The following is a 12,814-nucleotide window of genomic DNA, read 5'->3' as shown; positions in this document are numbered from 1 at the left end:
AAGTCAGTGATACTTGACTCTGCAAGCCTTGGTTTTCACTGACATTGGCTTTCACTAAATAGAATTCTTATTTACAAAGGTCAAATGCCACTATATAAAGCTTCCAGGTTCTCAATTTTGTTATGGTTTTCTTCATATAGTGAACATTGGTGGTGCTCTGAGCTTCAATTTTTGATCATCATTGACTTCTTTTTACATCACTTCTCTTCCGCTGTTTAGTTCAGAGGAAAAATTGTGTTTCTATTCTTTTGTTTGTAAACTCTCTCAGCCCAGAAAAGGACAATGCATATGAGTGTTTTCAAAGTTTTGTATTATAACACAAATGATGATTTCTTTTTTGTTATCTTGAACTTGTTTGATCTTTTCTACACACAAGCTCTTACGACATTTTTGTAATGAGTAGCAATTTGAGCAACTTAAAAATCCTTGTTTTTCTTCAAAGTTTCAGCTTTGTCTTACTAGGCGTAGGAGAGGAGAAATAAGAATACAAAATGGAGAGAGTTCAGAATGAAAGAAAACCCAACCCTGCCCAAAAAACTAACTATGGTTGGTAGTGCCGAGAAGCGTCAAAGGTCGGACCAGCGAGTATTACTCTGCCAACTTGAGGCCGAGCCACAAAACTCACTGAATTTGGGAGCCAAGGATACTGTTGGACTCCTGACATTGATGGCAATCCAGATATGTCATTGGAAATTCAATATTTGAACTTCTTGTTTTAGTTGGTTTCTACAACATAACCAAATCTTGTCTTGAAGTGTAGTTTTTGATAAATATCCGGTGTGGGATTTGACGCTTCTCGGCACTAGCAACCATATGCCAAGCTACCAATTCACTCGGATGACAGCCATGCCTACACCCTATGTTAACTACCCTTACCAATGATAACTGGATGCCAAACAGCTCACACACCCTTCATCCATAGGCCACCACACACAAGGCCCAATAAGCCTCGTGGATTGTCTTTGAATTTAAGGATGATATGAGTATCTCAACAATCTTTTTTTCCCTTTCTTTGACTAAGTCTTAGTAGTATATACTCTCTTTGTGGAGGAAGAACCATGAAACATGGTGGTTCTGTACCATTGAACTCAGGATGGCCCATTCCATCATACCACAAATCTACCAAAAGCCAAATGAGATCCAAGGACAATGGGTGTCCATTTCTGTCTGTTTTCATATGTTTCATTATGGCTTTTAAATCATACCATCCTTCAACTTCCCTCTTCACACGTACTAATGAAGATCCCAAGATAATAGGTTGATTTGCTTCAGAGATATATTTGATCCATATAAAAAATACTCTTTGAGAAATTTCCATCCATTATCAGATATAACATCCCAAATTGAGTTGGACTCTCACTGTCAGAAAATCACTGATGCCTGCCAGGCTTGGGCCATTGTGATGTGAGCCACAGGTTGGCCCCCCTTTGAAGCCAACCAAATTTCACATCCTGCCCTGACAAAAGCAAGGCTTCCACTATACTCAAAAAGTCCTCTGTGAACCGCTGAAGTGCACACAACTTAGTCATCATGGTGCCATCTCTATGCAAATATGCCAACACAGGATCAGTGAACATTTGCAGTTTATTCATATTTGCAGACAAGTCACTCACACAGCTAATGATTTATTTTGAATTTTTGCAAAAACCCATTCATACATTTTTCAGCAAATTCTGAAACATCCATCAATGGTCCCCAGTACTTCATTGTGTCTGGTATGTGCAAGGCATATGTAGTGGTGATTTGGAAGAATGACTATATTGTCAAAAAGCCTTGCCAAAGTCTCTATTGAACAATGAAAGGTACATATATATACAGACTCTTCTTCAAGAATAATTGCACTCATGTCAGGATATGACTCTATAGAAAGAAAAATTTGCAATAAAAGAGTTGATGACAAAACAAAAGTAGATTCTAGACAGAGATATCCATACAAATATTTCAGTCTACAAGAGCCACCTCCTCTTGTGGTAGATGTGTAAAAATTGATATGCAATCAGAGCTGGTAAGTAACTTCCGGTTCTTGTGCACCATTTGATACACATATAAATGGAGTTCCTTATGTTGCTCAAAAACTGAGCTTTTGATTTTGGTGGTTACATTTCTCAATGCATCTAGGGAGGCAATGATTTGCTTGTGACATATAGCTTTAAGTTTGGGAAGGATCAACACTTGATTTTATCAAAGCAATGGTACATCATTGATCCTTTCAAAATCATGGTTCAAAGTTCTGGAGATGATATTGATATTCATGGACTATTGGCAACACAGTACAGGCTTTTTGGGCTTGAGATAGTCTTGAAGCCAGGTATAGTGGTATAAGGGGTGCTGTGAGCTTTGGACCACTTAGGCCAAGCAGTGCAGTGCTCTGTGTCAGAAGGTTGCTCTATCTTAGTAGATTGTGTCATGCCAGACTCTTCATGGGATTGCTCAATCTCAGAAAGTTCAGAAAGTTGTTCTATCTCTGGAGCTTCATCAGAATGTGGTTTGCCGTCTTCTAGGTATGCAGATTTCAGGGGTGCAAAATAAAGAGCCCTGATTTTGTGACAAAACTAGATCAGATTGGCAGGCTGTATTGTATTGTTCATCATCAGGTTGTGTTGAACATAATAATCTTCACTGACCCACAGACAGCTAGTCCACAAAGGCTGGTACATTTGTTGACTGAAATATTGAGATGAGTATCCGGCAAGAAACACACATGAATGAGGAGATCATGACCAACAAGGTGTCTGGGACATATGAATGGGTCCCTTTTCAGGTTCAAGGCTTTCTGAATCACTATCCCATTTGTCATCATAATTCTTGCAGTAAGCCTCTCCACTAAGTTTTTCTATCTCATCCCTTTGACATTTTTGTTGTATCCACGTCTTGAGCCTCAGGATAGTCTGATTCATGAAGCTGACTGCTGCACAAGCTGGGATCGGATCCTAGTTTCAACTTTATGTTTTCAGTGTTTTTGTGTAAGTACCATGGGGCATTTCAAAAAAAATACATGCTTTCATGAGCTAAAGTGTTTGTCAAAAGTGCCACTGCCATTTTTCAAGCAAGAATGACTCTGTCTTGGGTTGGGCTGAGCCTGCAAGGGCCGGATACCCTAAGTGCATGAGGGAGCAAAGGGGATCCCCTTGTGGAACTGGGGACTTAGCAAATTTTGTTGGGTGTTGTAAGTTACCCTAGCAGCAGCTAGCAACTAGCTAATTCTATAAGGCGATTTTCAAAGTACATGTGATGATACAGGAGTCTGTATCATCCTATACATTGGGTGCTTTCCAGTGTGCACAGGTGAGTGTGGAAGTGGCCACTCAAGGAGGCAGCAGGTGGAGGTCAGTTAAATTGAGGTGGAACTGAAAGGCAGCACACACCATGCTAAAGAAACTTGATTGCTTGAATCAAGATGTATGAATCAAAGAACCGTTCAAGAATGTCAGATATAACAAATAAAGTTAGAGGAACCTAAATAAGGTTTAGGCTTGAGAAATTGAGAAAAAAGGGGTTTTGGACCACAGATCAAACCCTAGGTTTCTGGGCAATGCTAGGGCTGTGACCCAACCCTGGCCCCGCCCGGCCGACTGTGCCTGCTGTTTTCTGCAAGCAGACAGTATGTGCCCTGACACACCAAAACCTACTTAATAAGAGTCATAAAAGCCCTGTGGGCACCTCAGACAGACCAGGCTGCCTGGGTGCCATCATTTCTTTTGTTGAAAGATGTAAAAAATTGCCTTCTGATCAGTTGGGCCCCATGGCTCTTTCCAAGCTCTGAGTAGGCTGATATAAGGTTTATATACAATTTCATACACCTAGATGTGCAATAAATGCCAGAAATCCCCCCTATGGCCCCTTTTAGCACTTATAATCAATGTGGGTTGTGCCCTGGTTGCCCCTGAGTGTTTTCTGGATCCCATTGGGTCTGCCACAGGCCGGGCAATGCCCTGGGGTTGCCCTGTCCCACTCAGGGCCGGGTCACAGCCCCAGGCAACACACATGACCTCAAAACTTACTGATGATTTTCACAACAGCTGTACATCAAAATCAGTATTGCATATCACGTAGCCAACCAAAAACAACTTACACATCCTGCGTGTGTAGTTAGAGCATCTCCAACACAGGTTGGTAAACGTACACACGTAAGCTGTATGTTATGTTTACCGACCTTGGTCACAAAATGACCATGCAGCGCGGTCTGAATAGTTGACAGCTCACCATGTGTGTGAGTTTGACTTTCCAGCAAAACACCTTTCACACGGTTGGTATAGTGGGTAGTGTCAAAGCCTTTGAAATTTCAGCCAAATTTCAGGCGCGATATTCCATTTTTTCAAATTCAATGTTCTCACTCCAATCTCAACTTTTCAAGCATTTGAAAACAGAATCATGATCCTAAACCCAGTCGCTTCCCATGCATAGCTTTTTTTTTGGATCCGATCACAGATTTTTGTTTTCATTGTCTTTTTAAAAATTCAATGTTCTCGCTCCAATCTCAACTTTTTGAGCATTTGAAAGCAGAATCATGATCCTTAACCCAGTCGTTTCCTATGTATAGCTTTTTTAAAGAATCTGATGACGGATTATTTTTATTTTTATCTTTATTTTTTTATTTTTTTCATTTTTTTTTGAAAATCCGAAGTTCTGGCATGAGATTTGACATTAAGAGCATGCAAGAACAGCTATGGGATGTTCAGACCCATTGCTATTGATGGGCAGTGTTTTTAGAGATTGGAGATGTGTAGTTTTTTTAAAAGATCAGAGGTGTGATTTTTGGCTCAAGTGCAAAGTCGTTTACTTAAAACTTTGAGATTTCATGTGATGCATGTGACAAGTGCTGAGAGAAAAAGAAACTAATGATACCTGGAGAGAAACAATAAAAAATACAAAAACAACAAAATAAAGAAAAATAAAGACAGATCACAAGAAATCATTCATTGGATGTTCAGACCTATTGCTATCGGTGTGTAGTTGTTTTATGAGATCAGAGGGTTTGTTTTGGCTTGAGTGCCGAGTTGTTTACTAAAAATCGAAAATCTTGAGATTCGATGTGATTCAATTGGAAAGGTTGACGTCTGTTGCCGCTGTGAGCGGAACTTGTCGATGAGAAGTGTAGACCTGCGCGTTTGGATTGGGTCCCTTTGTTTTTGCCCTACAGGATGAATTCACATATTATGATTGTATACAAAGAGATTATGTCTGTCTGTTTGAAACAAACCAGAACAACTTACATTAGGTCACTTCTTAATTTATCAACTTTCTTGAAAAACTTGCGTATGGTGATAAGGGGACAGGTGGTCCTCACAGTTTGCCATAGAGTTTTAGCTTCTTGGATAGTATTGGCAGTGTGACTCAATTTACGATATCCTAGAGCCAAATCAAGATGTAAACAATGAAATCAATGAACTGGTGTGGTTTATACAGTAGTCAAAAATGGCTTACGTGGTTTGATATAGCACCAAAGAAGCTTGATAGGGTTCCATTCGCAGTGAAACTTGAGTAAAAACATGCACAAGTGGCCTGCATCTTCAATAACTTTCTGGAGCACCGGCTTTTCGTTTTTGAAGTCGGATTGATTGGAGAGGACCTTGTACGCACAGCAATCTTGAACGTTGTTGTTGGGTGATGAAGCTTCATTTGGTTCCGAGTTGACTGACTTGGTAACTAGGGAGGCATTTTCAATAATCCTTTCGGATTGACGAATCTTGTCTTTAGCAGAACCGGTTTGTCTGCAATTTTCACACTTCAATACCATGGCTTTGAGACCTCTTAATGCGCATTGTTGGTTGTGATAGCTCCACAGTCCTTGTTCGGCTAGAATTTGCTGGACTCCTTTTGGTTGGTCTGCTAATTTGAGGTCGGGCTGATCTTTGATTTTCTTGACACCAGTATAATTGGAAGGAAAGTTCATTGTCTGAATTTGGCCTCGCAGGTTGGCAGGTATGTTTGGATCATCAGAAGGGATGATAGTATCTTGAGGACAAGGTTTTACACCACCAGATCCTAAGTTCATCTTTTCAACCCAAAGAGCATCATGAGAAAAAGATTTGTGAGCCGAGGAACAGTCGAATATGAAGAGAGCTTGACATCCAGGGTTCAGAAACTCAAAAATTGGAATTGCTCGAGTTTTGACCTGTTCAATCAGTTGACGCCAGTTCCACCATGCATCACCTTGACTACCAGGGTAAATTACAACTGCAGCATCCTTGAATGGGAGTGTGCAGTCCACCTCTGGAGGTATTACAAGACAACCATGTTTATTTTCAATAAAGTCTGAAAGATGCATCAATTTTCCTTCACTCTTCCGTTTGAGTGCGCAGTCCTTCTCTGACAACCAAGCATATTTTGGTTCCTTGCCTGTGTGAATAGTCCACTCGTCCTGATAAATCCAAACAATCTCTTGGGTTGAGCCTTCAAGTTTTGGGTGCACAATCTGATCTAGCTCATTTCCGGTGTAATCAACTTCACATTTGCTGAATTCATTGAGTTGCTTGTCAAAATCCTGTCTCTTCAAAACAACGTCCGCACGTTCGTGACCATTGTAATAGATACATTTAGAAACAAGTGTAACATGTATCCCAAGCTTATGCATCCATTTATTAGCCGTAGGAACTGAAATATCATTGGAATATTTGTCAAATTGAGGTAAAATCTCTTCATTGACATGACAAGCAAGCTTTTGAGGTGTGATCTGAGCAGACAAATCATCATTTTAAAATCAAATGTAGCAGCAATTAAGTTCAAAGCTATGTACATACCTTGCCAACCTGATCATCTGAAATCCAATCTGTGATCATCCGGAAAAGTTTAGGATTGTCAAGCATTGAGGGATGCTGGTTGGCCTTACCAGTACATGGTTCTATCAGTTGATTGTAATCTATCAGATGACTTGCTTGCTTTTGAATCTGAGCTGCGTGACCAGGTCCACCTCCCAAACCAGGTTTACCGTCAATTTTTTGAGACATCACTGCCTTTGCTACTGATTTTGAGGCTTCAATCTTGCATGATCCTCGGCTTGAGAGATTGAGTTCCTTTAGTAGATTATTGTATTCACACAGTTCAAGCAGGGTGTTGTGATGTTCAATCAAGACTGAAGGTGAAGGTGAGTGTTTAATATAATAGGCTTTGGCTTTTTCAATGCAGACTTTGAGTTGTTCCCAATTTTGGTGGATGTGAGCAAGCTGGTGTGCTGTCTTGTAGATTGGTTTAGCAATTTTAGAATGATTTTTGTCTTGTTCAATCATGGGAGTGTTGAGAGAGTCCTGTGTGCTAGATGGTTGCTGAGGCTGGCGCTACTGACGGAGGCGCTGAGCCTGACAGCGTCTATTGATTGCCATTGAGTTTGATTTGAGGATTATATATATATATCTGATAAATCATTAGGTTGATCTGAGGGAAACAAGCCCTCATTCAAAATATGATCCCGCGGGGTCATTTTCATTTCTCAGGGCATCTACCCCGTCTGAAATTTCAAAGGCTTTGACACTACCCACTATACTCCATATTTGGAGTACCAACTGAACTTTTACAGCAAGCTGTATTAGCCAAGTATTGGACAGGCATTTGGCCCATGTGATGATAAAGTCACCACATGTGTCCTATCTTCTTGTTGTCCAACCAATTGATGGCTATTTGGTGGCTCAATTGGGTGAGGGTTTGGCCACTTGGGCAGCTCAAAACGACTCCAAAACTTATACCTCATGTGCGCGTTGGACGCAACAAAGCTGAAAATGAAATACAGCTGTCATATTTTTTCCCGCAATTTTTTGGGGGTCTGTATTTGGTTTACAGAACAGGTCCGCGTTGGAGATGCTCTGAGCACAACCCGGTGCCTCGTGTCCGTAAGGTCAAACATCAAATCATTGATGTTTTCACACCTCTACCTAGCATTGGTGGCAATACCCTTAGACATACTTGGGTTTGGCATCTTCTCAGATCTGGAATTAAATGCCAAATATTTGAAGATCAGAATACCTCCATGGATTCTAGTCAGTTTCTTCGCTTGAAGGGGATCAACTGGTAGAGCTTCTTGACTAGAAAATAATAAACTGGACAAAGTCCCTTTGTCTCGCTTGTTTTGGCTCCGTGCTTTGTGATTTGAACTTGTCCTTGCAAGACATCAGGATTCACAAACACAAAATCAAACATGTCAGAAAGAATAGCCAAATTGTTGTTGGAAAGAAAAAGTATATGAAAAGTACAACAATAAGATTGTTTTATAGAATTGTGTTGGATGAACTTTACATTGCAATAAAAATCGATGCTTTAAAGCGAGTAAAGAAAAATACTGATTGGGTTTCTCTTCTCATCTGAACCTATCACCTACCGCCTTTTTGTTGTGTTCTGATTTTCAAAGATCAGAAATAAATGTAGCCTCCTGAACAAGTTGTAAAAGATAAACCTCATCAGTTTGGAAGTTTCACAAGGTTGGAGAGGATTTGATACACACATTGAACATGTATCCATCAACGGTAATCGTCTTGGAACCTGAAGCTTCCGTTGAAGAAGGCATTTCAATCGTAGCTTGAGCCGGATTATGCCACTGTATTTGATCAATTCAGTCAATAATCGAAGTGAACCTCATAAAGAAACTCAAAAACAGAGGAAATGGATCAACTCACAGTATAAATGTAAGGACGAGCACCAGCCACCGTTGCAACGAATTTCTTAATCAAATAAGGGATTTGAGCCATCACATCCACTTTTTCGATTAAACCTTTCGTTTCGTAATTGGTAGTACTAGATGATGTCAAATCGAGTTTAACTCCAGCTTTCAATTCTCCTTCTCCTTCAATCACCGGACCTTTCCAAGCAAAACTTAATCCTGCTGGTGCTTGATAGCCAGTATCCGAATCAAGCATAAACGGACCTTCATGGGTAGTCTGAGCACGAGGTGAACCAGCCACAGAAAGTAATGTGTCAGGAACTGTAGCACGATCGACCGTGATGGTTTGAGCTGGACCATAATAAGATCCAGGAACGGTAGTAAACTCCATAGTAATTAAGCTCACACCTTGGTCTTCTTCTTCACCTCCAGTAGGAACCGATTGAAAATTACAAAAGTTCCAACGAGAAGCAATGAGATTAGGTCTCATACCTTGAACTGCATGAATGAAGATAGCACGACCGGTATCAAGTTGAATTCGTTGACCATCAATGTTGATTTCTCCAGTTAAAGTACAACGAGGCCAGAATCGATGTACCACATATCCATCTGATCCAGCCGTCGTGTCAGGTTTGTTTCCAACTTGTGGTTTCTTTCCATTAGAATTACCAAAATAAGTAAAACCACCTTGAGCATCATGACCTAATTTCCAACCTGGTACACCAGATAATTGAGTGATACTAAAATCTAATGATACATTATTGTCATGTTGACCGTTTACATGATAAGTATTGGGTTGAGATGGATCGAGTAAGATTGAAAATTGATCAGATTTGCATGATCGACGATCGTAGTTGACTTTAGGTTTCGAATTCGATGGTGGTGATACTTTGAAATTCGTGACATTGGTCGATTTCCATACGTGAGTTTTGGTTTCAGGATCGTAGTAACGAAAAGTAAATTGAATCTGCGGGTACCAAAGACTGAACAAATCAAAAGGCCAATGGTCAGTTGATTGTTTTTATTAGGATCAGGAGTCGACGAATACAGAAAGTTCAATGTTTTTAAAGACAAGATGAATATGAAACACGATCGAGTAATCATCGAAACAAATGAAGAAAAACGAACCCAACAGCAGAATGAATGACTTGACACATTACTAATTTACCACCCGGTAAGGTGATATAAAAGGTTTGAGTCTCAGTCACAAAGCCAGACGATTGAGCTAACCAAGCCGTATCCTTTACAAGAAAACGATACCATGGTCATCAGTACGGGTTTAGTGTGAAGAGAATGAAAGTAAGATTGATTAACCTCATCTGTAAGAGTTCCGAAAAGGGATTGATCGGGGTAACGAGATGTGACTGGATTGATAGTATTGACGGAAGCAGATAAAGGTGGTGAAGTAAGTGTGGAAGAAGTTGAGGATGGTGGTGCTTGGATTGAGAACCAAGACATGATGATTGTTTAAGATGGTTGAGGATTTCTCGATTTGATTGAGAGTGAAGTGTTGAAATGGGTTGGAAAGGGAAAAGAAAGAAAGTTGAAGTTGAAGTTGACGTTGGAATTTGATTTGTAGAAACTTGGAAAACCAAATACAAAATTAAACACTTTAATCAAAATGAAAACCCTATCAAATCGAATTTAACAAAAACCCTTCATCAATCATACTCCCCTGGGCGTCCTCACATTCTTGAACTTTCTTGCCGAACAGAGATCACTCACTTCGGCAGGGATTAAGAAATGAAATTGCAATCTTCCATCACAAGATTTTATCGTGTTCCAAAAGGTTGAATGCTCATTTAATAGCACAGCTCATTAAATGGTCAATATTCCAACTGAGTCATTCGGCAACAATTCTGACAAACAAAAAAGGATTTTTAAACTCAATCACTTTTCACCTTGGAAAAATACATTATTTCTGCAGTTATAGTGTGCATGTTTCCAAACCTCAGAGAAACATTCATACATTTGATTCTGATCTGCATCCGCCTGAGCACACGCACTGAGCACCACTGCCAGGGCAATGGAAATCATTGCAAAGAGTCAATTATCTCTTGAGCCATCCTCCGAGCTGTTGCCAGAGGAATGTCAAGAGAGCAAAATTTTGTAATCATATCAACCTTTCCTCAGCTCAATTCAAGTCTGGACAACCCAGACCCTTGGCTATCCATCCCCAGTCAACACCTTACGTGATGAAACCTTTTAGATGAAGTTCAATCAGAACTTGTTCAGGAAACTTGTGAGAGTGGAAATAGAGAACACTCGAACCTGGAGATAACACTAATTAATAAAAGGTGAAAAAGAGAAATGATTAATAGTAACTATTTGCTAACCTATTCCGAACGGGCAAGGATTGGGTCGTGAGGAAATAAACTCAGATGAAAATAATAAAAAGAGTTTAGATGAAGAAAAAGGGAACAACATTCTTTTGGACAAAGTGAAAATACAAATAGGTGAAAATTGTCAACCATTCTTTCCCAATCCGTCATAACTCTCCTCTCATCTCTATGTTTTGTCTCTACGCCTCTTTCCATCCCAATCCGTCATAAACTGGTTCAACTTGTGGTTTTCTACTTAGGTTAACAGGTAAGGGTGAAGCAGCTACTTATCGTTCAAGATTACGCTCCTGAACTAATTCACAATCTAAATTGAGGAGTTCAATTTCTTCTTGTTTGTCCTTCTTTGCTTTCCTCTTTTCAATAGCCTCAGGGCTCAAATCTTCTTCTTCCTAAAGGGTTTCTTGATTGGGCTTGAATATAGGCCACCTAAGAGATTGATAATGCTGGTTGATGCTGTCGCAGCTTGCTCAATCATAAGTTGATTGCTTTTCTTTGCAGCCTTATTCTCATTTTTCATTTCTTTGTAATATGCTTGAGTAAGTAATGACAATCGAGTTGATTCAAGGACACCTAATGAGAACACTGTGTACCTAAACAATCAGTGCCTAATGTGAGCACTAGCGGTACTCAAAGTTGTGTATACTTTGCCATACATAGTTTTTCTTTTCTTTTTCACAACTACACACGGCCAGGAAAAACTATGTTTCTGGCTCAGAGGTACATATTTTTGAGCTGCAAACAAAAGACATACTTTTTCCAGGTTGTGTCTAGCTGCAAAAAGACAAAAAAACTATACACAGCAAAGTATACACAGCTTCGAGTACTGTAAATGTGTTCAGGTTTGAAGTTTTTGAGGAATCCCTTGTTGAATATCGCCATGGCTTCTTGTTGCATTGGGTGTTGTTCACTTTTGATTTTGGCAACAGCCACCTTATCACTTTTGTTTTTCTCCTCATGTTCCAACACTTTTGCAGCCGCTTTGCTGATTTATTCAGCTACTATCTTGGGTCCAGAAGTTTGAGATTGCTTGGAAGTCACAGCTGAGGATCCAATTGGGCTCCTTTTGCTTTGGACAAATTGTTTTCTGGGCTGTCATCCTTGTCCCTGTCACTGTCATCAAGGGCAGCTTCAGCCGCTGTGAGACCGTCGTTTTGAGAGCAAGACTTGATGAAGGAATAGAAAGAGAAATGGAAAGAAGAAAATAATATAAAAAGAAAGATTAGAAACAAAATAAAAAGAAACAAACAAATAGATAAAAAAGAATATGTATCTTACAATTCCAGTGTTCCTCTTCTTCTCTTGCAAAGGAGGTGGAGGCCCTGTACCTTCAATATCACCAAAATATGAGTCATTGTCCTTATTTGAATCAGATCTGTGAGATTGAGATTGAGATCAATCTTGTCCTTCATTTGAGCCATCATCAAAATACAAAGGGTGAAGATGTATCTGTCAGTATTGACTACTGTAGCCAACAAAGAAGACAAGATGATCAAACTTACCATCTTTGTTCTCATCTTTGTCTTCCTCCTCTTTGTTTTCCTCATCTTCATCATCAGTTTATAACTCACCTGCCTTCTTTTTACTTTGAGTTCCATACCCGTTGTTACCATTGGCTCAAAGTTTCTTTGGAGGTATGATTGTTTCTACAGCTTTATAGGCAGGAAAACCGCTGTGTTGAATTGGTTTGGCATCACCATTGCCTTCCTATCATGTGGATATTGAATTCCATCACCTGAATCAACCATCTATATATATTAAAGTTGATTGAAAGTGGCTTACCTTTTGGATCCAATTAAACCACCAGTCCTTATCAGCACTGACCTTGCCAGTTACTGTATTGGTTCCAGGAGCACTGGAAGAATTGATAATCTTGTCAAAAGCCTTG

At 39.8% G+C, this 12,814-nt stretch overlaps 2 protein-coding genes across 2 annotated transcripts; both read right to left on the bottom strand.

Moving 5' to 3' along the window:
* Positions 1 to 2,249: 2,249 nt before the first annotated feature.
* On the bottom strand, positions 2,250 to 2,897 carry MELLADRAFT_105167 (uncharacterized protein; the record flags this gene model as incomplete). The annotated part of the gene is made up of 3 exons (XM_007408338.1): positions 2,250 to 2,535; positions 2,625 to 2,664; positions 2,726 to 2,897. The coding sequence occupies 3 exons, from the start codon at positions 2,895 to 2,897 to the stop codon at positions 2,250 to 2,252; spliced, it is 498 nt and encodes a 165-aa protein (XP_007408400.1).
* A 5,504-nt stretch (positions 2,898 to 8,401) lies between these two features.
* MELLADRAFT_105166 (uncharacterized protein) lies at positions 8,402 to 10,045 on the bottom strand (the record flags this gene model as incomplete). The annotated part of the gene is made up of 4 exons (XM_007408337.1): positions 8,402 to 8,524; positions 8,604 to 9,570; positions 9,716 to 9,828; positions 9,902 to 10,045. The coding sequence occupies 4 exons, from the start codon at positions 10,043 to 10,045 to the stop codon at positions 8,402 to 8,404; spliced, it is 1,347 nt and encodes a 448-aa protein (XP_007408399.1).
* Between the last annotated feature and the right edge of the window lie 2,769 nt (positions 10,046 to 12,814).

The sequence above is a fragment of the Melampsora larici-populina genome, assembly GCF_000204055.1.
Source record: "Melampsora larici-populina 98AG31 unplaced genomic scaffold MELLAscaffold_12, whole genome shotgun sequence".
NCBI classification, from domain to species: domain Eukaryota; kingdom Fungi; phylum Basidiomycota; class Pucciniomycetes; order Pucciniales; family Melampsoraceae; genus Melampsora; species Melampsora laricis-populina.
The sequence above is the reverse complement of the archived record's forward strand: the minus strand, read 5'-3'. Positions and strand labels throughout refer to the sequence as shown.